General features: G+C 50.2%; 1 protein-coding gene across 2 annotated transcripts; it reads left to right on the forward strand.

The window, feature by feature from the left end:
• Positions 1–1,563: 1,563 nt before the first annotated feature.
• On the forward strand, positions 1,564–25,204 carry HEMK2 (HemK methyltransferase 2, ETF1 glutamine and histone H4 lysine). Of its 2 annotated transcripts, XM_078883985.1 has the most exons (7): positions 1,564–1,634; positions 6,644–6,789; positions 7,750–7,836; positions 13,356–13,446; positions 15,477–15,560; positions 17,159–17,300; positions 19,066–25,204. In XM_078883985.1, the coding sequence occupies exons 2-7, from the start codon at positions 6,674–6,676 to the stop codon at positions 19,176–19,178; spliced, it is 633 nt and encodes a 210-aa protein (XP_078740111.1). In that variant the 5' UTR covers positions 1,564–1,634; positions 6,644–6,673; the 3' UTR covers positions 19,179–25,204. The 2 variants fall into 2 exon arrangements, with proteins under 2 accessions (XP_078740111.1, XP_078740110.1); XM_078883984.1 differs by lacking the exon at positions 7,750–7,836.
• Positions 25,205–26,407: the final 1,203 nt, after the last annotated feature.

The raw sequence follows: 26,407 nt of genomic DNA on the forward strand, positions 1-26,407 counted from the left end.
ATTAGCTCAGTGGGTTTCGCCGCCTGATAGAATGGGGATGGTTTTGTTCTAGTTGTATGTTTCGATTGAAAGCTTTCGTGACTGCATGGATTCATCTTCTTGGTTCTCTCGGTAAAGTCACGTAGAAGGGAAGTAATAAAATAATAGAAATAAAACATAATAATTATGTTTTATTTTTATTATTTAGTAATAAAATAATAGAAATAAAACATAATAATTATGTTTTAAACATAATAATTATGTTTTATTTTTTATTATTTTATTACTTCCCTTGTACGTGACTTTACCGAAAGAACCAAGAAGATTCTAGTTGTATGGTTTAGGTGACTTGTTTGCCTTGTACTTTGCGCTACTGTCGTGTTTGTTTTGCTTGTTGGTGTATGGTGTTTTTTCTGCAATGTTTTGCTGTCTTTTCTTGGATTTTCTGTTTGCACTTAGTCACATATTCACTTTAAGATGTTTTTTGTTCATGTTTTTGTTTTTTGTTTGTTGCGGTTGCACCCGATTCAAGAGCCGAATGGCTCACAGGGCTATACCTAATAAATGAACCTGAACTACGTTCTTACCCGTCCCTACTAAACCATCTGTAGAAAAGAGCTTTATAGCTCATCGGATTCATCCTGGAGTATCATTATTCTGATTCAGGGGTTGTAATTGTGCACAGCTGCCAAATCCCTCGCGTCAATAGGGGAATCTCGCAGCAGCAGCAGCACGAGAGATGTTCCACGGGGAAACTGCTGATGAGCTCCAGCAGATCGAGGTCGATATCGAAACAGTGTCTCCCCAGGTAAGATGGCCGCCCCGCTCACGCGACGCCTCCCCAGGTAAGATGGCCGCCCCGCTCACGCGACGCCTCCCCAGGTAAGATGGCCGCCCCGCTCACGCGACGCCTCCCCAGGTAAGATGGCCGTCCCACACACACGGGCGCACGCGAAATCTCCCCCAGGCAAGATGGCCGTCCCGCACACGGGCGCACGCGAAATCTGCCCCAGGTAAGATGGCCGCCCACACACACGGGCACACGCGAAATCTTCCCTAGGCAAGATGGCCGTCCCGCACACGGGCACACGCGAAATCTTCCCCAGGTAAGATGGCCGCCCACACACACGGGCACACGCGGAATCTCCCCAGGCAAGATGGCCGTCCCGCACACGGGCACACGCGAAATCTTCCCTAGGCAAAATGGCCGCCCACACACGGGCGCACGCAAAATCTTCCCCAGGTAAGATGGCCGCCCACACGAGTGCACGCGAAATCTTCCCTAGGCAAGATGGCCGCCCATACACGGGCGCACGGTAAATCTTCCCTAAGCAAGATGGCCGTCCCACACGGGCGCACGCGAAATCTTCCCCAGGTAAGATGGCGGCCCGCGCACACGAAACCTGGTGAGTGGGGTGGGAGGGATGTGTGCGAGGCTGTACCACGTGACCCGCACTCACCGGATCCTCACTGCTGCACGACACCACGTGACGCAGCTTCACTGGCGGCATGCTCGAGACGGGAAGGGGGAGGAGGCTGCGGTGAGGGGAGGGGCGGGCACCCAGGCCCCGCCTCTCGCGAGACTTGGGTTGTTGGTGGTGTTGAGGGAGACCCAACCCCCCTCCTCCTCCTCCGCTTCACGAGGCGCGCGCGAGGTGAGAAGAGGGGCGAGCGCGATTGGGGAGAGGAGGCAGCGCGATGGGGGAGAGGGACAGCCGCGAGGGGGTTGGGAAGCGAGAGCCCCACTCTACGGCGCGAAACGAGGGAGGTGGTGGGGGGGGTAGGAGCGTACGAGGTGAGGGGGGCGGGGGGGTGAGGGATGTGCGCGGACTCCCCCCTCCGTTACTGCGAGGCGCGATGAAGGTGGAAGCAGCAGCAGTAGCAGCGCGTCATCCCCTCAGTGTTTGCTTCGCGTACAGCGGAAGTGACGTCGTCGCGACCCCGCCCGGTTCGCTTTTCCCGCGTTTTCTCTGGCGTCGGAGGGGGTCACGTGGGGTCCCCCGCCTCGCGCGGGGAGGTGGGGGCTGTGTCCTGGGGAGGGGGGGTGTCACGTGGGCTAACCCCTCTTCCCTCTGTCCGCGGGGGGTGTCACGTGGGTGAACTCACCAACGTGGACGTGTGCTGAATGAACTAATCAACATGGACGTGCGCTGAATGAACTAATCAACATGGACGTGTGCTGAATGAACTAATCAACATGGGCGTGTGCTGAATGAACTCACCAACGTGGATGCGCGCTGAATGAACTAATCAACATGGACGTGCTCTAAATGAACTAACCAATGTGGACGCGCGCTGAACGAACTGATCAATGTGGACGCGCGTTGGATTGGGGGCCGTCCATAAATGACGTCACGCACCTAGGGGGGGGTTTGCATTATGACTGCAGGTATTGTGGTCTATGCAAACATGACTCCTTGTAAAAAAAAGTGTCGGTTTTGTTGCCAGATAGAAGGGTAAAAAACCAATTATATTTTTTACTGCCAAATGAGGTTCCAATGGTGTAAATATCATCTTCTTTGTCCACTTCCGTGGCTGTACCAGTGGAATTTACATCTGGCACAGCAGATACGATGAGTGGGCTGATCGATGCCCTTGGTGCGGTCGACCACGTTGTACGCCGATGGTCTGTTGATTGCTGCCCACCCTTTGAACCTGGAGCATGCCCACTAAGAGATGGGGACCATCAAAACTAAGCACCTGCCTGGGTATGTTGTGTCATCAAACGCTCCACCCCCTCAAATGCCTCACTAATTCATGGGGGCAGGTGATAGAACATGGATACGTGTCAGTACCCTGGGGCAGTGTGCTTTTGACCAATGGTGTTTTGGCAGCGGATGTCTCACTCCAAATCGGTCGAGAGGCATCTTTTCATTGGCTGCATTACACCAGAGGTCGCAACCAGGTACCCGATACCCTACTCGATACCCGGCTACCCGTACCCGTACCCGGCCAGGTACGGGTACCAGTTTGCGACCCTGGTGCGGCCGGGTACGGGTAGGCCGTGAGTCACTGGTGAGTCACCGTTTGTCACTCATTTCGGGTAGGGAACGGGTAGGGAACGGGTACCCGTACCCGGCCGGGTACGGGTACCCGTTTGCAACCCTGGTGCGGCCGGGTACGGGTACGGGTAAGGAATCAAAACCCGTTTGCGACCTCTGCATTACGCTGCTGTGTGGAAGCTACCTGGTCTGTCACTCCACACAAAGCTTTGGGTCATCTCGGCCACGGTCATGCCCTCCCTTTCCTATTAAGGACCTTAATGTGCTTCTTCTTGAGCCACTCCTTTGTTGCCTTGGCCGTGTGTTTTGGGTCATTGTCTTGCTGGAATACCCATCCACGACCCATTTTCAATGCCCTGGCTGAGGGAAGGAGGAGGTTCTCACCCAAGATTTGACGGTACATGGCCCCGTCCATCGTCCCTTTGATGTGGTGAAGTTGTCCTGTCCCCTTAGCAGAAACATGCAAACTCCAAATATACAGCAGTCGTCGTGGTCGAGACTGAACCTACGACCTCCTGTATACCAGGCGAAGGAATTTAACATATACTAACCACCGTGTCACCCTTGCATCAGGGGAGCAGTGGTGCAGTGGTTAGCATGCTGCGCTATGAACCTAGCGACCCGAGTTAAATTCCCACTCAGCCAACATCGGAAGAATACTGTATCTGATCCGGTGTTGGGCCTCCCCTAGGTCGACTCAGCCATTGACGGGTACCTGATGCAGTGTGGTGCTGGCCACCCACTCCCTCGTGTGCCATGCCGGCTTCAATTGTATCGGCTATAGTGTGAGTCACGCTCTCTCCACTGCTGCTGTGTCTGCAGAGTCAGTCTCTCTCCACTGTTGCTGTGTCTCTGCAGGGTCAGTCTCTCTCCACTGCTGCTGTGTCTCTGCAGGGTCAGTCTCTCTCCACTGCTGCTGTGTCTCTGCAGGGTCAGTCTCTCTCCACTGCTGCTGTGTCTCTGCAGGGTCAGTCTCTCTCCACTGCTGCTGTGTCTCTGCAGGGTCAGTCTCTCTCCACTGCTGCTGTGTCTCTGCAGGGTCAGTCTCTCTCCACTGCTGCTGTCTCTCTGTAGGGTCAGTCTCTCTCCACTGCTGCTGTGTCTCTGCAGGGTCAGTCTCTCTCCACTGCTGCTGTGTCTCTGCAGGGTCAGTCTCTCTCCACTGCTGCTGTGTCTCTGCAGGGTCAGTCTCTCTCCACTGCTGCTGTGTCTCTGCAGGGTCAGTCTCTCTCCACTGCTGCTGTCTCTCTGTAGGGTCAGTCTCTCTCCACTGCTGCTGTGTCTCTGCAGGGTCAGTCTCTCTCCACTGCTGCTGTGTCTCTGTAGGGTCAGTCTCTCTCCACTGCTGCTGTCTCTCTGTAGGGTCAGTCTCTCTCCACTGCTGCTGTGTCTCTGCAGGGTCAGTCTCTCTCCACTGCTGCTGTGTCTCTGCAGGGTCAGTCTCTCTCCACTGTTGCTGTGTCTCTGCAGGGTCAGTCTCTCTCCACTGTTGCTGTGTCTCTGCAGGGTCAGTCTCTCTCCACTGCTGCTGTCTCTCTGTAGGGTCAGTCTCTCTCCACTGCTGCTGTGTCTCTGCAGGGTCAGTCTCTCTCCACTGTTGCTGTGTCTCTGCAGGGTCAGTCTCTCTCCACTGCTGCTGTGTCTCTGCAGGGTCAGTCTCTCTCCACTGTTGCTGTGTCTCTGCAGGGTCAGTCTCTCTCCACTGCTGCTGTGTCTCTGTAGGGTCAGTCTCTCTCCACTGCTGCTGTGTCTCTGCAGGGTCAGTCTCTCTCCACTGCTGCTGTGTCTCTGTAGGGTCAGTCTCTCTCCACTGCTGCTGTGTCTCTGCAGGGTCAGTCTCTCTCCACTGCTGCTGTGTCTCTGCAGGGTCAGTCTCTCTCCACTGCTGCTGTGTCTCTGCAGGGTCAGTCTCTCTCCACTGCTGCTGTGTCTCTGCAGGGTCAGTCTCTCTCCACTGCTGCTGTGTCTCTGCAGGGTCAGTCTCTCTCCACTGCTGCTGTGTCTCTGCAGGGTCAGTCTCTCTCCACTGCTGCTGTGTCTCTGTAGGGTCAGTCTCTCTCCACTGCTGCTGTGTCTCTGCAGGGTCAGTCTCTCTCCACTGCTGCTGTGTCTCTGCAGGGTCAGTCTCTCTCCACTGTTGCTGTGTCTCTGCAGGGTCAGTCTCTCTCCACTGCTGCTGTGTCTCTGCAGGGTCAGTCTCTCTCCACTGCTGCTGTGTCTCTGCAGGGTCAGTCTCTCTCCACTGCTGCTGTGTCTCTGCAGGGTCAGTCTCTCTCCACTGCTGCTGTGTCTCTGCAGGGTCAGTCTCTCTCCACTGCTGCTGTGTCTCTGTAGGGTCAGTCTCTCTCCACTGCTGCTGTGTCTCTGCAGGGTCAGTCTCTCTCCACTGCTGCTGTGTCTCTGCAGGGTCAGTCTCTCTCCACTGCTGCTGTGTCTTTGTAGGGTCAGTCTCTCTCCACTGCTGCTGTGTCTCTGCAGGGTCAGTCTCTCTCCACTGCTGCTGTGTCTCTGCAGGGTCAGTCTCTCTCCACTGCTGCTGTGTCTCTGTAGGGTCAGTCTCTCTCCACTGCTGCTGTGTCTCTGCAGGGTCAGTCTCTCTCCACTGCTGCTGTGTCTCTGCAGGGTCAGTCTCTCTCCACTGCTGCTGTGTCTCTGCAGGGTCAGTGTCTCTCCACTGCTGCTGTGTCTCTGCAGGGTCAGTGTCTCTCCACTGCTGCTGTGTCTCTGCAGGGTCAGTCTCTCCACTGCTGCTGTGTCTCTGCAGGGTCAGTCTCTCTCCACTGCTGCTGTGTCTCTGCAGGGTCAGTCTCTCTCCACTGCTGCTGTGTCTCTGCAGGGTCAGTCTCTCCACTGCTGCTGTGTCTCTGCAGGGTCAGTCTCTCTCCACTGCTGCTGTGTCTCTGCAGGGTCAGTCTCTCTCCACTGCTGCTGTGTCTCTGCAGGGTCAGTCTCTCTCCACTGCTGCTGTGTCTCTGTAGGGTCAGTCTCTCTCCACTGCTGCTGTGTCTTTGTAGGGTCAGTCTCTCTCCACTGCTGCTGTGTCTCTGCAGGGTCAGTCTCTCTCCACTGCTGCTGTGTCTCTGCAGGGTCAGTCTCTCTCCACTGCTGCTGTGTCTCTGTAGGGTCAGTCTCTCTCCACTGCTGCTGTGTCTCTGCAGGGTCAGTCTCTCTCCACTGCTGCTGTGTCTCTGCAGGGTCAGTCTCTCTCCACTGCTGCTGTGTCTCTACAGAGTCAGTCTCTCTCCACTGCTGCTGTGTCTCTGCAGGGTCAGTCTCTCTCCACTGCTGCTGTGTCTCTGCAGGGTCAGTCTCTCTCCACTGCTGCTGTGTCTCTGCAGGGTCAGTCTCTCTCCACTGCTGCTGTGTCTCTGCAGGGTCAGTCTCTCTCCACTGCTGCTGTGTCTCTGCAGGGTCAGTCTCTCTCCACTGCTGCTGTGTCTCTGCAGGGTCAGTCTCTCTCCACTGCTGCTGTGTCTCTGCAGGGTCAGTCTCTCTCCACTGCTGCTGTGTCTCTGCAGGGTCAGTCTCTCTCCACTGCTGCTGTGTCTCTGCAGGGTCAGTCTCTCTCCACTGCTGCTGTGTCTCTGCAGGGTCAGTCTCTCTCCACTGCTGCTGTGTCTCTGCAGGGTCAGTCTCTCTCCACTGCTGCTGTGTCTCTGCAGGGTCAGTCTCTCTCCACTGCTACCGTCGCGATGCTGCCCACGCCGAGGTGGCAGGGTGGGGAGGGCCGCGTCTACGAGCCGAGTGAAGACACCTTCCTGCTCATGGCGGCGCTGGAGGGCGACGCAGAGAGACTCCGCAGCAGCCGGTACCCCTCCACTGTGTGTACTGTGTGTGTACTGTGTGTGTACTGTGTGTATGTGTACTGTGTATGTGTGTACTGTGTGTGTACTGTGTGTACTGTGTGTGTACTGTGTGTACTGTGTATGTGTGTACTGTGTGTACTGTGTGTGTGTACTGTGTGTGTTCTGTGTGTGTTTACTGTGTGTGTGTTCTGTGTGTGTGTACTGTGTGTACTGTGTGTGTACTGTGTGTCTGTGTACTGTGTGTACTATGTGTGTGTACTGTGTGTGTGTATTGTCTGTGTATTGTCTGTGTACTGTGTGTGTGTATTGTCTGTGTAATGTCTGTGTACTGTGTGTGTGTATTGTCTGTGTAATGTCTGTGTACTGTGTGTGTATTGTCTGTGTACTGTGTGTGTATTGTCTGTGTAATGTCTGTGTACTGTGTGTGTGTATTGTCTGTGTATTAAACTGTGTTTGTTCTGTGTGTGTATATTGTCTGTGTGCTGTGTGTGTACTGTGTGTGTGTATTGTCTGTGTATTATACTGTGTTGTACTGTGTATGTGTGTTGTCTGTGTATTAAACTGTGTACTGTGTCTGTGTACTGTGTGTGTGTGTATTATACTGTGTTTGTACTGTGTGTGTGTATTGTCTGTGTACTGTGTGTGTACTGTGTGTGTGTATTGTCTGTGTACTGTGTGTGTGTATTGTCTGTGTGCTGTGTATGTACTGTGTGTGTGTATTATACTGTGTACTGTGTGTGTGTGGGAGCAGTGGCACGCTGTGTTGCGAACCTGGTGACCCGATTTTTATACCCGCTCATGACCACTAATACCGGTGACGATCATCTGAACCGGCCCTGGGCCTCCTCCTCTAGGTAGACTCAGCCTCAAATGAGTACCTGGTGCTGTGGTGTGTAAACATCATCACCCACCCAATCGGTCATCCTGCTAGCAGCTCTTTCCCGTTTGTCTCTGTGGGTCAGGCCTCTGATTTGCCTGGAGGTAGGCTCTGGGTCCGGAGTTGTCTCCTGCTTCGTCGCTTCCATCCTGGGCTCCGCAACGAGCTACCTGTGAGAAGACTCCTGCATCACCACCAACATCAATAACATCGACAGCATCAACACCATCACTAACATCACTAACATCAACACCATTATCACCAACATCGATACCATCAACACCATCACTAACATCACTAACATCAACACCATCATCACCAACATCGACACCATCAACACCATCACTAACATCACTAACATCAACACCACCATCGCCAACATCGACACCATCAACACCATCACTAACATCACTAACATCAACACCACCATCACCAACATCACCACCAACATCAACACCATCACCACCATCAACTCCATCACCAACATCGACACCATCAACACCACCAACATCACTAACATCAACACCACCAACATCAACACCACCACCAACATCACTAACATCACCACCACCAATATCCACACCATCACCAACATCAACACCATCACCAACATCACTAACATCAACACCATCACCAACATCGACACCATCACCAACATCAACACCATCACCAACATCAACACCATCACCAACATCACCACCAACATCAACACCATCACCAACATCAACACCATCACCAACATCAACACCATCACCAACATCACCAACATCAACACCATCTAACGCTTTCGTGACTGCAGGGATTCATCTTCTTGGTTCTTTCGGTAAAGTCACGTAGAAGGGAAGTAATAAAATAGCAAAAATAAAACATAATCAAATAATTCTCACGACGTTTCGGCCACAATGCAAGTAGCCGTCTTCAGGTGAAGAACAGGTCTGTCAAGGAGACGCTCTTTGCCCCTCCATCCCAACATAAATAGTCGCTTCAAGCCTGGGGCGTTCCATTCAGATTCTGTCTATTTGACAGACCTGTTCTTCACCTGAAGACGGCTACTTGCGTTGTGGCCGAAACGTCGTGAGAATTATTTTATGATGTTTTAATTTTTTTTTTTATTTCCCTTCTACGTGATGACTTTACCGAAAGAACCAAGAAGATGAATTCCTGCAGTCACGAAAGCTTTAAATCGAAAGATGTTTCGATAATGAATGCGTTGCCTCCCCATAGGGTCCCATTGTTGTTATTAACGATACGTTTTGGATTTCACGATATACGTTTCACGATATCACGCAGACCCGCGAATTTCGGCCAATCAGAGCGCTGCTAAGTGGACTTGGCACCCGACATCAGCCAATCAGCGACGCCCTTTTTTATAAGCCTTTTGAGAGTCACTGGCTGCGAGCTTTTGGATCGTTTTATACTGGTAGGAACCTCCTGGTTACACCAGCCCACAGGGGATTATTGTGTCCGTCCGTCCGTCGTGCAGGGAGGGGCTGGGTGGGGAGGGGAGGGAGGGGCTGGGTGGGGAGGGAGGGGCTGGGTGGGGAGGGAGGGGCTGGGTGGGAGGGTGGGGAGGGGCTGGGTGGGCTGGGTGGGGAGATGAGGGTGGGGAGGGGCTGGGTGGGGAGGGGCTGGGTAGGGAGGGTTGGGAGGGGCTGGGTGGGAGGGTGGGTAGGGGCTGGGTGGGGAGATGAGGGTGGGGAGGGGCTGGGTGGGGAGGGGCTGGGTGGGGAGGGTGGGGCTGGGTGGGGAGGGGTGGGGAGGGTGGGGCTGGGTGGGGAGGGGCTGGTCACCCCGTGGTGCCCTTATAAAACGTAACGTTTCACCTACTCACGCCGGCTTGTGCCCGCCCTCACAGTCGGCCATATTTGCGGAATCCACCACGCCGCCGTTGACCCTGCAGGCCATTGACCGAGCAACCCAACGTTCCTACCAGCTCCCTCCGCAGGAATGTGTTGTTGTGCTAAATTGATGCACCTTTTTACGCACCATTTGTTCAAGATATTATATATCCTTGTTTCCATTAATAGCAATGCTTTAATATGCTCTCATTTAAATTGCGTGTTTAATATTACAAGATATGTGTTTAGGGTTAAAAGGGGCAACTTCCCGATCGCCTTGGGACAAATTAAGCCCTTTAACGTGCATTTTCTATGTTCGATTAACGATAAATTCAATCAATGATGGTTTTCGTGGAATAAATGAATATCATTAACCGGGGCACTACTGTAATAGTGATGATGATGATGATAATCTCACCGTGTAGCGCAGCAGCAGCGTACATGCACGTGGGTTTTCTCGGGGCATTAATTTGGCTGAGAAAACATCTTCAGACTTAGAGGACTGCAGATCTTGGGACAGTCGTCGTGCTCGTAGAGAGAGAGAGAGAAGAGAAAGAGATCCACACTCGGAGGTGTGAGGAGGAGACGGAGGAACCACGGATGAGTGGGAAGGCAGCAGTCACAGTGAAACTGTGTGCTTTGCTATGGCTGTGTGGTTCACTGTGGCTGTGTGGCTGTGTGATTCACTGTGGTGGCTGTGTGTATCACTGTGGCTGTGTGCTTCACTGTGGTGGCTGTGTGCTTCAATATGATAATTGGTGTTTTACCCTTTTATCTGGCTCCTTGTAAAAAAAGGTGTCAGTTTTGTTGCCAGATAAAAGGGTAAAAAAACAATTATCATATTTTGTTACTGGCAAAGGAGGTTCCAATGGTGCTTCAATGTGGTTGTGTGCTACACTGTAGCTGCATTCTCTAATGTGACTGTGCGTATCACTGTGGTTGTGTGTATCACTGTGGTTGTGTGTGTCACTGTGGCTGTGTGTATCACTGTGGCTGTGTGTATCACTGTGGCTGTGTGTATCACTGTGGCTGTGTGTATCACTGTGGCTGTGTGCGTCACTGTGGCTGTGTGTATCACTGTGGCTGTGTGTATCACTGTGGCTGTGTGCGTCACTGTGGCTGTGTGTATCACTGTGGCTGTGTGTATCACTGTGGCTGTGTGTATCACTGTGGCTGTGTGCGTCACTGTGGTTGTGTGTATCACTGTGGCTGTGTGTATCACTGTGGCTGTGTGTATCACTGTGGCTGTGTGTATCACTGTGGCTGTGTGTATCACTGTGGCTGTGTGTATCACTGTGGCTGTGTGTATCACTGTGGTTGTGTGTGTCACTGTGGCTGTGTGTTTCACTGTGGCTGTGTGTATCACTGTGGCTGTGTGCGTCACTGTGGTTGTGTGCATCACTGTGGTTGTGTGTATCACTGTGGCTGTGTGTATCACTGTGGCTGTGTGTATCACTGTGGTTGTGTGTTTCACTGTGGCTGTGTGCGTCACTGTGGTTGTGTGTATCACTGTGGCTGTGTGTTTCACTGTGGCTGTGTGTTTCACTGTGGCTGTGTGTTTCACTGTGGCTGTGTGTTTCACTGTGGCTGTGTGTTTCACTGTGGCTGTGTGTTTCACTGTGGCTGTGTGTTTCACTGTGGCTGTGTGTTTCACTGTGGCTGTGTGCGTCACTGTGGTTGTGTGTTTCACTGTGGCTGTGTGTTTCACTGTGGCTGTGTGCGTCACTGTGGCTGTGTGTATCACTGTGGTTGTGTGTTTCACTGTGGCTGTGTGTATCACTGTGGTTGTGTGTTTCACTGTGGCTGTGTGTTTCACTGTGGCTGTGTGTTTCACTGTGGCTGTGTGATTCACTGTGGTTGTGTGATTCACTGTGGTTGTGTGTATCACTGTGGCTGTGTGTATCACTGTGGCTGTGTGTTTCACTGTGGCTGTGTGATTCACTGTGTTTGTGTGATTCACTGTGGTTGTGTGTATCACTGTGGCTGTGTGTTACACTGTGGCTGTGTGTATCACTGTGGCTGTGTGTTTCACTGTGGCTGTGTGCGTCACTGTGGTTGTGTGCATCACTGTGGTTGTGTGTATCACTGTGGCTGTGTGCGTCACTGGTGGTTGTGTGTTTCACTGTGGCTGTGTGTATCACTTTGGCTGTGTGTATCACTGTGGTTGTGTGTTTCACTGTGGCTGTGTGTATCACTGTGGCTGTGTGTTGCACTGTGGCTGTGTGTTTCACTGTGGCTGTGTGTTTCACTGTGGCTGTGTGTATCACTGTGGCTGTGTGCGTCACTGTGGCTGTGTGTATCACTGTGGTTGTGTGTATCACTGTGGTTGTGTGTTTCACTGTGGCTGTGTGTATCACTGTGGTTGTGTGTTTCACTGTGGCTGTGTGTATCACTGTGGCTGTGTGTATCACTGTGGTTGTGTGTTTCACTGTGGCTGTGTGTATCACTGTGGTTGTGTGTTTCACTGTGGCTGTGTGCGTCACTGTGGTTGTGTGCATCACTGTGGCTGTGTGTTTCAATGTGGCTGTGTGATTCACTGTGGCTGTGTGTATCACTGTGGCTGTGTGTATCACTGTGGCTGTGTGTATCACTGTGGTTGTGTGTATCACTGTGGCTGTGTGTATCACTGTGGCTGTGTGTATCACTGTGGCTGTGTGTTTCACTGTGGCTGTGTGTATCACTGGTTGTGTGTATCACTGTGGTTGTGTGTATCACTGTGGCTGTGTGTATCACTGTGGCTGTGTGTTTCACTGTGGCTGTGTGTATCACTGTGGCTGTGTGTTTCACTATGGCTGTGTGCGTCACTGTGGTTGTGTGCATCACTGTGGTTGTGTGTATCACTGTGGCTGTGTGCGTCACTGGTGGTTGTGTGTTTCACTGTGGCTGTGTGTATCACTGTGGCTGTGTGTATCACGGTGGCTGTGTGTATCACTGTGGCTGTGTGTATCACTGTGGTTGTGTGTATCACTGTGGCTGTGTGTATCACTGTGGTTGTGTGTATCACGGTGGCTGTGTGTATCACTGTGGCTGTGTGTATCACTGGTTGTGTGTATCACTGTGGCTGTGTGTATCACTGTGGTTGTGTGTATCACTGTGGCTGTGTGTATCACTGTGGCTGTGTGTATCACTGTGGCTGTGTGTATCACTGTGGCTGTGTGTATCACTGTGGCTGTGTGTATCACTGTGGCTGTGTGTATCACTGTGGTTGTGTGTATCACTGTGGCTGTGTGTATCACTGGTTGTGTGTATCACTGTGGCTGTGTGTATCACTGTGGTTGTGTGTATCACTGTGGCTGTGTGTATCACTGTGGCTGTGTGTATCACTGTGGTTGTGTGTATCACTGTGGCTGTGTGTATCACTGTGGCTGTGTGTATCACTGTGACTGTGTGCGTCACTGTGGCTGTGTGTGTCACTGTGGCTGTGTGTATCACTGTGGCTGTGTGTATCACTGTGGCTGTGTGTATCACTGTGGCTGTGTGTATCACTGTGGTTGTGTGTATCACTGTGGCTGTGTGTATCACTGTGGTTGTGTGTATCACTGTGGCTGTGTGTATCACTGTGGCTGTGTGTTTCACTGTGGTTGTGTGTATCATTGTGGTTGTGTGTGTCACTGTGGCTGTGTGCGTCATTGTGGTTGTGTGTTTCACTGTGGCTGTGTGTATCACTGTGGCTGTGTGTATCACTGTGGCTGTGTATTTCACTGTGGTTGTGTGTATCACTGTGGTTGTGTGTATCACTGTGGCTGTGTGCGTCACTGTGGTTGTGTGTTTCACTGTGGCTGTGTGTATCACTGTGGCTGTGTGTATCACTGTGGCTGTGTGCCCCACTGTGGCTGCGTGGTTTCTCCTCCAGGACCACGGACATCAATCACGATGCTGCTCACTGCACGAGCGTCACGGCCTCGCTCAACCAAGTGATGCTTCAGCCGATCATCACAGACCTGGTGAGCCTCAGAATGAGTGAGCAGACTCAAAGGCCCCTTCTGATATCTGTCCCTTCAAATGCAAACCGCCAAGATGGAAGTATAAATTTCGATGTAAAGCTTTCGTGACTGCAGGGATTCATCTTCTTGGTTCTTTCGGTAAATTCATCACGTAGAAGGGAAATAATAAAATAATAAAAATACAACGTAATAAAATAATTAAATTTCGATTTAAAGCTTTCGTGACTGCAGGGATTCATCTTCTTGGTTCTTTCGGTAAAGTCACGTAGAAGAGAAATAATAAAATAATAAAATTAAACATAATAAAATAATTCTCACGACGTTTCGGCTACAACGCAAGCAGCCGTCCTCAGGTGAAGAACAGGTCTGTCTGGAAGACAGCGTCATTCACATCATCATCAACATCCTCATCAACATTATCATCATTTAACATCATCATCATTAACATCATCATCAACATCAACATCATCAACATCATCATCATTAACATCATCATCATCATCAACATCATCATCATCAACATCATCATCATTAACATCATCAACATCATCAACATCATCTTTTTTTTTCGATTTAAAGCTTTCGTGACTGCAGGGATTCATCTTCTTGGTTCTTTCGGTAAAGTCACGTAGAAGGGAAATAATCAAATTGTAAAAATAAAACATAATAAAATACAATTCACGTCTGTCGGAAAGACAGCGTCTGAATGACGCTGTCTTTCCGACAGACCTGTTCTTCACCTGAGGATGGACGGCTGCTTGCGTTGTGGCCGAAACGTCGTGAGAATTATTTTATTGTGTTTTATTTTTATTATTTTATTATTTCCCTTCTACGTGACTTTACCGAAAGAACCAAGAAGATGAATCCCTGCAGTCACGAAAGCTTTAAATTGAAATTAAATTTATTTCTTCCAATGATTGCTGAGCCAGAATCCATTAAAAATACGCTGCCAAGCCTGGTGGTGTTCATTCAGACGCTGTCTTTCCAACAGACCTGTTCTTCACCTGAGGACGGCTGCTTGCGTTGTGGCCGAAACGTCGTGAGAATTGTATTTTATGTTTTATATATTTATTATTTCCCTTCTACGTTACTTTATCGAAAGAACCAAGAAGAAGAGGGAATGTACTGTGTGATTCTTACACTCATCCTCTGAGTGTGGCGTGCAGTGGCCGCTCCTCCTTAGGGGTCAGAGAGACCAGAACAAAGAGGCTAGATATTATTCTTTGGTTCTTTCGGTTAAGTCACGTCTAAAGATAAAATAATAAATGAAATAATAGCATATTACGACGTTTCGATTGCAACACAAGCAATCATCATCGGGCGTAAAAGAAATAGCAACAAAAATCTAACTAGAAAACTATAGACAGACATACAAGCAGACAGACATCACAAGGACACACACAGAGAGAGAGAGAGAACACGTATCGGCACAAAGAGAGAGGTCGTTTCTATATTTAAGGCCCCGTCACAGAAACGACCTCTCTCTTTGTGCCGATACGTGTTCTCTCTCTGTGTGTCCTTGTGATGTCTGTCTGCTTGTATGTCTGTCTGTAGTTTTCTAGTTAGATTTTTGTTGCTATTTCTTTTATGCCTGCTGATGATTGCTTGTGTTGCAATCGAAACGTCGTAATATGCTATTATTTAATTTATTATTTTATCTTTAGACGTGACTTAACCGAAAGAACCAAAGAACAGAGGAGGCTAAACGGGCGCGGCACAAGCTAGACTATAGACAGACATACAAGCAGACAGACATCACAAGGACACACACACAGAGAGAGAACACATATCGGCACAAAGAGAGAGGTCGTTTCTGTGACGGTGCCTTAAACATAGAGAGGGGGTGCGGGGGCGGAGAGAGGGAGGGGGCAGAGAAAAAATTAGCATGTCAATGAGTGGACTGCAACGTGATGCTGCTGCTGCTGCAAGTAAGATGACGACGCGGGGCTAGATAGGCCAGGCCTTAGGGGTTGCAGGGACCACGTGATGTTGTGTTGGTCGCAGTGTTTGTCGTGGTGACCGCACCGCAGGTTCACGCGCTCCTGCCACGTCTCTCCGGCTCCGTCGACCTCCTGCTCTTCAATCCTCCCTACGTCGTCACGGAATCCAGCGAGGTGCTCCCCCCGAATCAGCCTGTCATGCCTCGCTAATAATTACCGCAACTATACCGGAGCCGATTGGGCTTGCTCTGATGACCGGTGCAAGCGGTGAGGAAGATCAGAATCAGGTTATTTGTTTATACTGGAGGAATCTGATGAGCTGTGAACTTTCGATTTAAAGCTTTCGTGACTGCAGGGATTCATCTTCTTATTCTTAGGTTTTTTCGGTAAAGTCACGTAGGTAAAACATTAAAATTAATAAAAGTAAAATAAAACAAAAATCACGACGTTTCGGAGGCAACACAAGCTTCCGTCTTCAGGTGGAACCGTCACAGCCACGACAGCTGTATCAAGTAAATGAGAGATTGCAGGAGCTACCACTCCGTATATATAATGGTTGGAGAGGGGGGAAGGGCCAAGTACGGCACCGATTGGGCTTGCCGATGATCGGTACCAGCAGTGGGGAAGATCAGAATCAGGTTATTTGTTTATACTGGAGGAATCTGATGAGCTATAAACTTTAGATTTAAAGCTTTCGTGACTGCAGGGATTCATCTTCTTGGTTCTTTCGGTAAAGTCACGTAGAAGGGAAATAATAAAATAATAAAAATAAAACATAATAAAATAATTCTCACGACGTTTCGGCCACAACGCAAGCAGCCGTCCTCAGGTGGAGAGCAGGTCTGCACCGGTCATCAGCAAGTACTCTGTGTGTGTACTCTGTGTGTGTACTCTGTGTGTACTCTGTGTGCGTACTCTGTGTGCGTACTCTGTGTGCGTACTCTGTGTGTACTCTGTGTGTGTACTCTGCGTGTACTCTGTGTGTGTACTCTGCGTGTGTACTCTGCGTGTGTACTCTGCGTGTGTACTCTGTGTGTACTCTGCGTGTACTCTGTGTGTGTACTCTGCGTGTACTCTGTGTGTGTACTCTGTGTGTGTACTCTGCGTGTACTCTGTGTGTGTACTCTGTGTGTACTCTGTGTGTGTACTCTGTGTGTACTCTGCGTGTACTCTGTGTGTGTACTCTGCGTGTACTCTGTGTGTGTACTCTGCATGTACTCTGCGTGTACTCTGCGTGTACTCTGTGTGTGTACTCTGCGTGTACTCTGTGTGTGTACTCTGCGTGTACTCTGTGTGTGTACTCTGTGTGTGTACTCTGCGTGTACTCTGTGTGTGTACTCTGTGTGTACTCTGCGTGTACTCTGTGTGTACTCTGTGTGTGTACTCTGTGTGTGTACTCTGCGTGTACTCTGCGTGTACTCTGTGTGTACTCTGTGTGTGTACTCTGCGTGTACTCTGTGTGTGTACTCTGCGTGTACTCTGTGTGTGTACTCTGTGTGTGTACTCTGTGTGTGTACTCTGCGTGTACTCTGCGTGTACTCTGCGTGTGTACTCTGCGTGTACTCTGTGTGTGTACTCTGTGTGTGTACTCTGTGTGTGTACTCTGTGTGTGTACTCTGTGTGTGTACTCTGTGTGTGTACTCTGTGTGTATACTCTGTGTGTATACTCTGTGTGTGTACTCTGTGTGTACTCTGTGTGTGTACTCTGCGTGTACTCTGTGTGTGTACTCTGTGTGTATACTCTGTGTGTACTCTGCGTGTACTCTTTGCAGGTGGGGCTGGGGGACGTGTCGAGCTCATGGGCGGGCGGCGCGAGGGGTCGCGAGGTCGTGGACCGACTCCTCCCGCTCGTGACGTCGCTGCTGTCGCCCTCGGGGGCGTTCTACCTCGTGTGCGAGCAACACAACGCGCCCGGTGAGCGGGGCACACCGCTCACCACTCACACTACACACACACACCACTCACTCACACTACACACACACACACCACTCACTCTACACACACACACTCACCACTCACTCACACACACACACTCACCACTCACTCACCACTCACTCACCACTCACTCACTCACTCACCACTCACACTACACACACACACACCACTCACCACTCACTCACTCACACACACACACTCACCACTCACACTACACACACTCACCACTCACACTACACACACACACACACCACTCACTCACTCACTCACCACTCACTCACCACTCACTCACTCACCACTCACACTACACACACACACACACACCACTCACACCACTCACTCACACTACACACACACACACACCACTCACTCACCACTCACTCACTCACCACTCATTCACACACTCACACCACTCACTCACCACTCACTCACTCACCACTCACTCACTCACCACTCACTCACTCACCACTCACTCACTCACTCACCACTCACTCACCACTCACTCTACACACACACACTCACCACTCACTCACACACACACACTCACCACTCACTCACCACTCACTCACCACTCACTCACACGCTCACCACTCACTCACTCACCACTCACACTACACACACACACCGCTCACTCACCACTCACTCACCACTCACTCACCACTCACTCACCACTCACACTACACACACACACCACTCACCACTCACACTACACACACACACCACTCACTCACCACTCACTCACCACTCACTCACCACTCACTCACACACACACTCACCACTCACTCACCACTCACTCACCACTCACTCACCACTCACTCACCACTCACTCACACACACACACTCACCACTCACCGGGGGCGTTCTACCTCGTGTGCGAGCAGCACAACGCGCCCGGTGAGCGGGGCACACCGCTCACCACTCACTCACTCACTCACACTACACACACTCACCACTCACACTACACACACACTCACACCGCTCACTCACTCACCACTCACACCATGTCTGTGTGGCTGTGTGACTGTGTGGCTGTGTGTTCATGTTTCCATGTGGCTGTGTGTCTGTGTGGCTGTGTGACTGTGTGGCTGTGTGTTCATGTTTCCATGTGGCTGTGTGACTGTGTGGCTGTGTGTTCATGTTTCCGTGTGGCTGTGTGACTGTGTGGCTGTGTGACTGTGTGGCTGTGTGTTCATGTTTCCATGTGGCTGTGTGACTGTGTGGCTGTGTGTTCATGTTTCCGTGTGGCTGTGTGACTGTGTGGCTGTGTGTTCATGTTTCCGTGTGGCTGTGTGACTGTGTGGCTGTGTGTTCATGTTTCCATGTGGCTGTGTGACTGTGTGGCTGTGTGACTGTGTGGCTGTGTGTTCATGTTTCCATGTGGCTGTGTGACTGTGTGGCTGTGTGTTCATGTTTCCATGTGGCTGTGTGACTGTGTGTCAGTGGCTGTGTGACAGGTGTCAGTTTTGTTGCCAGATAAAAGGGTAAAAAACCAATTATCATGTGTGGCTGTGTGTTCATGTTTCCATGTGGCTGTGTGACTGTGTGGCTGTATGTCTGTGTGGCTGTGTGTTCATGTTTCCATGTGACTGTGTGTCTGTGTGGCTGTGTGACTGTGTGGCTGTGTGTTCATGTTTCCATGTGGCTGTGTGACTGTGTGGCTGTACGTCTGTGTGGCTGTGTGTTCATGTTTCCATGTGGCTGTGTGACTGTGTGTTCATGTGCCCACGTGTCTGTGTGATTGCAGGAGAGGTGATGGCGTGGTTTCGTGATCGTGGCTTCTCCTCATCCTCGGTCAACTCCCAGAGAGCCGGAACAGAAATCCTCTCTGTGCTGAGGATTGAACGCTCGACGTCATAGAGACACACAACAACAACAACCGCCATTCGCCACTAAGTGGTGGTGACGTCACCACGACGCTTGTGCCAGGCCATGTGCACCTTGAGGCCATGTGAAGTGTCGAACGCCCGCTAGCAGGAGGTCACGGGGCAGACCCAGGTGCCACAGGTCGACTGACTGAGATGACAAATGACTGGCTGATGCACCACCTGTGCCCCCTACTGTGCCAACTTGCTGTGCTTTAGCCACCCGGCGCTCCGCTCGTTGTTGTGAGCGTCGCTCCTCTGCCCTCTGTTGTTGTTGGAGGGCGACTGCCTCCAACTACCCAGTAGTGTCCTTCACGAGCCTCCTCCACAGAGGCCGATCTTGACACCGCTGGTACCAGTCATGGGCAAGTTCACTCAGCTCCACGTCCTCCTGTACCGCATCACTCCATCTCTTCTCTAGCCTGTACCACGCCTATTTAGCCCCGTCTATCCGGCCGAACAAAAACTCTTTAGGCATGCGGTGGCTGGGCATGCGGGCTACATGACCCAGCGAACGCAGCCTTGCCCGCCGGAGGAGCTCACCGATCGGATGTTGCCCAAATCTTTCGTACAAACACACACGGACTCATAGAGATGCACACAACAACCGCCATTTACCACTGAGTGGCAGTGATGAAACCATGGCGCTTGTGCCAAGGCTATGTGCACTGTAAGGCCACTTGAAGTGTCGATGGCTTGCTGGCAGGTCACAGGACAGACCCAAGTGCCGTGGGTTGACTGACTGAGATGACTGGCAAATGCACCACCTGTGCCCCCTACTGTGACAACTTTCTGTGAGCATCGCTCCTCTGCCCTTCGCAGTTGTGAGGGCGACTGTCTCCAACTGCCCAGTAGCGTCCTTCACGAGCCTCCTCCACAGAGGCCGATACACCGTTGGTACCAGTCAACGGCAAGTCCACTCAACTCCATATCCTCTTGTACCGCAAGAGTACATCTCTTCTCCAGCCTGTGTCGTGCCCATTTAGCCCCCTCTATCTGGCTGACCAAAAGCTGTTTGGGCATGCGGTGTCTGGGCATGCGGGCTACATGCTCGAGCCAATGCAGCCTTGCCTGCCGGAGTAGCTCACCGATGGGACTGTCTAGATCAGGGGTCCTCAAACTACGGCCCGCGGGCCACATGCGGCCCACCGAGGGCATTTATCCGGCCCATGGTCACTAATTGGGCTGCGCTTGTGAGCACTAATTGGGCTGCGCTGGTGAGCACTAATTGGGCTGCGCTGGTGAGCACTCATTGAGCTGCGATCTGTGAACAAAACTGCAGGTGTAATTAACTTTTTAATGGCACCCGCACCAGTGTGAGCCTGGGGTAAAAGCGGAGTTCCCCCAATCAGACTGCATTGATGGGCAGTGCAGTCTGTATGTCTCTGTGTGGGCAAAGTTATTGCTGGTATATTGTTTTTGTAGCGCTGTATATATATTGGTATTTTACTAATATCAATTTTGACTCCCTAGGAAACAATGATGTCAAGAAAGAGAAAAATTTACTCGGAGTGTAGGATATTCAAAAAACAGTGGACTTATGATTATTTTTTCATGCAGTACAAGGAAAGAGCTGTGTGTCTGATATGCCAGAATATAGTGTCTGTTCAAATAATACAATTTGCGTCGACACTATGAAACTCAACAAAGATAAATATGATTGTTTGGTCGGAGAAGTGAGAAAAGATAAAATATAAAAACTGAAAAATACATTAACAACTCAGCAAAATACTTTTGTGAAGCAGAAGCAGCTAAATAATTCATCACTGCGAGCAAGTTTTCAAGTTGCCAAGCTAATAGTGTGCACTGGCAGACCATTCGTTGAGGGAGAATTTGTTAAAGAATGCCTTCTTTCTGTTGCCAAAGAGATGTGTCCAGAGAAGGCCGATTTATTTAGTACAGTGAGTCTTTCAGGACCTACAATTACACGGAGGATTGAAGAAATGGGAGACAATTTCCATCAGCATTTGCAAAACTCCACAAAAAAACTTTCCTATTTTTCCTTGGCACTCGACGAAAGCAATGATGTTCATGATTCTGCACAACTTCTAATTTTTATTCGTGGGACGAATGACTATTTCAAAGTCACAGAAGAGCTTGCTGCACTGCAAAGCATCAAAGGAACAACTACAGGAGAGGATATCTATGAAAAGGTTTGCCAAACTGTGAATGGTTTGGAGCTGAACTGGGCTAAACTAGCCAGTGTGACAACTGATGGTGCTCCTAGCATGGTGGGGTCTAAGAAAGGAGTAATTGCTCGCATTAACCAAGAGATGGACAAACATAACCATTCTCATCCAATAGCCATACACTGCCTCATCCACCAACAAGCGCTGTGTAGTAAATCACTGAAGTGGGACTCTGTTAACTTCATTAGAGCTCATGCACTAAACCACAGACAATTTCAGGAATTTCTGTCTGACCTAAATGTTGACTATGGAGATGTTCTGTACCACACAGAAGTCCGTTGGCTGAGTCGAGGGAGAGTTTTGAAACGTTTCTATGACTTACTTCCACAGATTACAGCTTTTCTGTTTTCAAAAAACAAAGAAGTACCAGAGCTCAATGATGCAGAATGGAAATGGCACCTTGCCTTTCTGACAAATGTAACAGAGCTACTCAACAGTTTCAATGTGCAACTTCAAGGAAAGGGGAAGCTCATCTGTGATATGCAATCACATGTCAAAGCATTTGAAGTAAAATTAGGCCTCCTCATCAAACAAGTGAAGGAGGAAAACTTCTGCCATCTCCCCACAACTCAAAATCTGTTAGCAGAAAAACCATTGGTTGCATTCCCAAACAAAACATGTGTGGATTCACTGGAAAAATTGCAAAAGGAGTTCCAATTTAGATTTAAAGAGCTTCATCTCCATGAACAGGACATACAGCTTTTCCGTAACCCATTTTCTATTGACATTGAAAATGTGGATACAATTTACCAAATGGAACTGGCTGAACTGCAGAATTGTGACTATCTGAAAGACGCATTCAAGTCAAGCAGCCTCATAATTTCTATGCATTTCTCTCCTCTAAGACATATCCTCATCTCAGGAACCATGCACTCAAAATGGCAACCATCTTTGGCAGCGCTTATGTCTGTGAACAAACTTTTTCCAGAATGAAACATTTGAAATCTCCAACCAGATCTAGACTAACGGATGCACACTTGCATCACTTGTTACGACTAGCAGTGACAAATATGGAACCGGACATTGACCATCTCATTAGCCAAAAGCAGGTCCATAGTTCCCATTGAAATACTGGCAAGTTTGTTGATTTAACTTTACTTGTTCATTTTAAATATTGTATTTGTTCCCGTTTTGTTTCTTCACTTCAAAATAAGATATATGCAGTGTGCATAGGAATTTGTTCATAGTTTTTTTTTAACTATAGTCCGGCCCTCCAACGGTCTGAGGGACAGTGAACTGGCCCCCTGTTTAAAAAGTTTGAGGACCCCTGGTCTAGATCTTTCAAAGATTTGTAAGGTCCTCACACAATCCAGCCTGCTGGTTAAACCCAGGATGGATCATAGACAGGCCGACCTGAATATGTTTAACTAGCACAGATGTTCCATTATGGGGGGTCCACGTTTCACAAGCGTAGAGAAGACAGCAGAGGTGTGGACTCGAGTCATGTGACTTGGACTCGAGTCAGATTCGAGTCATGAATTTGATGACTTGCGACTCGACTTGGACTTGCATAACAATGACTTTGTCCCACCTATGAGATGTGGACTCGAGTCATGTGACTTGGACTCGAGTCAGACTCGAGTCATGAATTTGATGACTTGCGACTCGACTTGGACTTGCATAACAATGACTTTGTCCCACCTCTGGAAGACAGTGCATGATTGTGGCCAATAGACCAGGTAGCTTCCACACAGCGTTACGCAGCCGATGATAAAATGTCGCTTAACTTTTTCGCAGTGAGACCTGTGCTGTCAAATCGGAGCTGGTCATAAGCACACTGCCCAGGTATGGAAACCTATCTACTCTCTCCATAAATGCCCCATCACCAATGGGGAGTTGAGGCAGTAGAGTATTTAATGACACAAAATACCAATGCAGCAGTTTAGTTTTTGTGCGGCTGATGGTAAGGCCCCCTCTCTTAGTAGCACGCTCCAAGTTCTGATCGAACAGGAATTACCAGATCATCAGCATTCATAACATGTTGGGGAAAGTGCTGTTAGCGAGTACCTATGACGGCTGGCACAGTGCAATAGGCGGTGGGTGACCAGCACCACAACTGGCCTCCTTTGTTTCCCAAAAACGATTGTTTACACAGTGCACCGGGTACCAATTTGAGGCTAAGTTGACTACGAGTGAGAATCAAACTCATGTCGCCGGATTCATGGCGCAGTGGCGCTAACCGCTACACTACCGCTCGCCACACTGCCACTCATAGAGGTGTAGCGGCAACGTTGAGCGCTGTACGCGATTTGCACTGCTTGTAGCCTGTAATAACGGCATTGAGTCAACAGGGGGCAGAGGGGAGTCTGATGGTGAGGATTCTAGATTTGAAGCTTTCGTGACTGCAAGGATTCATATTCTTAGGTTTTTTCGGTAAAGTCACGTAGGTAAAAAATTAATAAAAGTAAAATAAAAATCACGACGTTTCGGAGGCAACACAAGCTTCCGTCTTCAGGTGGAACCGTCACAGCACGATAGCTGTATCAAGTGAATTTCTCTCACTTTTACCTACGTGACTTTACCGAAAAAACCTAAGAATATGATGGTGAGTAGTCAGGCCGTTGGGCTGCGGTAACCCTAAGGCAGCTCGGGACCACAGGTCAGAGGTCGCAACCGGGTACCCGATACCCGTACCCTACCCGATACCCGGCTACCCGTACCCAGCCGGGTACGGGGACGGGTACCCGTTTGCGACCCTGGTGCGGCCGGGTACGGGTAGACCGTGAGTCACTGGTGAGTAACTGTCACTCATTTCCCATCGTCTTGTCTCTTCTCACAATTCAAGTTCCTAGAATCAACCCACCCGCGCCTGCAACATGGCTTCATCCCAGAGGTCGCAATCAGGTACCCACACCCGGCCGGGTACGGGTACGGCCGGGTACGGGTACCCGTTTGCGACCCTGGTGCGGCCGGGTACGGGTAAGAAATCACCCGTTTGCGACCTCTGCTACAGGTACAAATCCCCAGACCCCCTGGAAAGGGGCTGGGGGATAACGTCACTCCCCAGGCCCTTCCAGACAGTTCCAGAAGGGAGGAGTGGCTAGGGGTGGAGTGAGCCAAAAACGGTATAAAAGCCGGTCCCCTGAACGGGACCGGCAGTCGTCGTCAAGCAGAAGACCCGAAGACCTGCCAGTTTCAAGTTTCATGTATTAGGTATAGCCCTGTGAGCCATTCGGCTCTTGAATCGGGTGCAACCGCAACAAACAAAAACATGAACAAGAAAGCATCTTAAAGTTGCTGTGACTATGTGCAAACAGAAAATCCAAGAAAAGACAGCAAAATATTGCAGAAAAAGCACCGTACACCAACACTGTGTGCAAAAATCCCAGTGGGATGCAAGTCAAACAACAACAACCACAAGACAACTTAGATTAAGGCCATCAGTCTAATTCTGTACTACAACAAACAAACATGGCCAAACCAAACAACTTTTAGAAAATCACCAAAATCAAGCCATAAAAGCAATGAAACAGTGGTGATAGGAACTGTGACATAATTTTCACAATAAACGACATAAACAACATGTACCACCAAAACCCTGCAGCCATAGGGGTGCTTATCATTGAATAGGACCCTGGGAACCCCCGAACCTGAAGTCCTTATCAGGGCCTGGACCGAGTGGGCCTGTGGTCGGGACCCAAGAACCTTGGCTGGGTCGGGTCAGGCTATCCTCCCCTAGGTCCCGCTAGCCGGAGGGCTCATATATGGAGAGTGGTCCCAGTGATTGGGACACGCTAGCCTGGAGGCTCTACTTCCCCAGGGCATCGGGTGGAAGGAGCCGAGACCCCTTTGCGTCAGGGACCTTGTGTTACTGTTATAAATAAACGTGTCTCCAGAGAAGACTTGGTTTCCATCTTTACCTACTACATAGGTATACACACACACCATAACTATCAGCTGAACCGTCCCCATGACAAATCACATCAGTCACACTTCCGTGTGAATCAAGTCCGATCTGTGGTCCAGGCTTCCAGCCACAGACGTCATACATGGAGATTCACACAACGTCGCCAGCTGCATGTGTAGTGACATCGCGGATGTCACTGTGTAATGCCGGCCCTAGAGGCACGGCGTGCGATGTATTGACATCGCGGGCACCACGTCTATGTGGGTGCAGTACAGGCCCTAGAGGGGCTCGGTGAGCGCTGACTGGCAGTGCTGGATGGCACCACGCTCTGCGTGCAGTGCCGACCCCTACAGGATAGGGTGCGAGAGTGCCGGCCATGGGAATGGGGTTAGTTCTAGATTTGAAGCTTTCGTGACTGCAAGGATTCATACTCTTAGTTCTTTCGGTAAAGTCACCATGTAGGTAAAAAAAATGAAATTAAAATTAATAAAAATAAAACAATAAAATCACGACGTTTCGGAGGCAACACAAGTCTCCGTCATCAGGTGGGACCGTCACAGCCAGATTTGCTGCATCAAGTGAGGGAGGGATTCAAGATGCAAGCTCTTAAATACAAGCTAAGGGGGGAGGAGAGGGGGGGAGGAGCTTATCAGAATGTGGTAGCCAATGAATGGAACGTATCGGGAGGGGGGGGGGGGCGGGGCTAAAAGAGGGGGTTACTAAGGGCCATGGCACTCTGGTTGACCCCGTAGGACACGTGACCGGTAAAGTCGACACAGGGGCCCCCAGGTGGGGGCTAGGGGTGGTCACGTGTCAGGGCCGAGATCTCGAAGGTGGTCGTGGCTAAGGGCGGAGCCAGCCACGCCACAGAGGGACCAGTTGCTGTGGTTATCCTGAAGAATCTACGTTCTACGTCCGAGAATAGTCACCAACACGTGGACCTGGACCCAAGCTGGGGTCCTGTCTGTTGTAGCTACTCCCAGTGTGATTAGTGTAGTTAGCCTGGTGGTTCACCACCATTGGTTGTTATCTGATGGTGAAGGGGCAGTCACCCCTTCGTGTTGGTATCGATAAATGTGTTTCCTCCAGAGAGTACGTCTGCGACTCAGTTGAACTCGGTACACATGCGATAGCGATAAGTCACTGGCTGCTGTTGCCGCTTCCCCCAGTTTGGAGGAGGGTTACCAC

Source organism: Lampetra fluviatilis, chromosome 76, assembly GCF_964198595.1.
Source record: "Lampetra fluviatilis chromosome 76, kcLamFluv1.1, whole genome shotgun sequence".
NCBI classification, from domain to species: Eukaryota; Metazoa; Chordata; class Hyperoartia; order Petromyzontiformes; family Petromyzontidae; genus Lampetra; species Lampetra fluviatilis.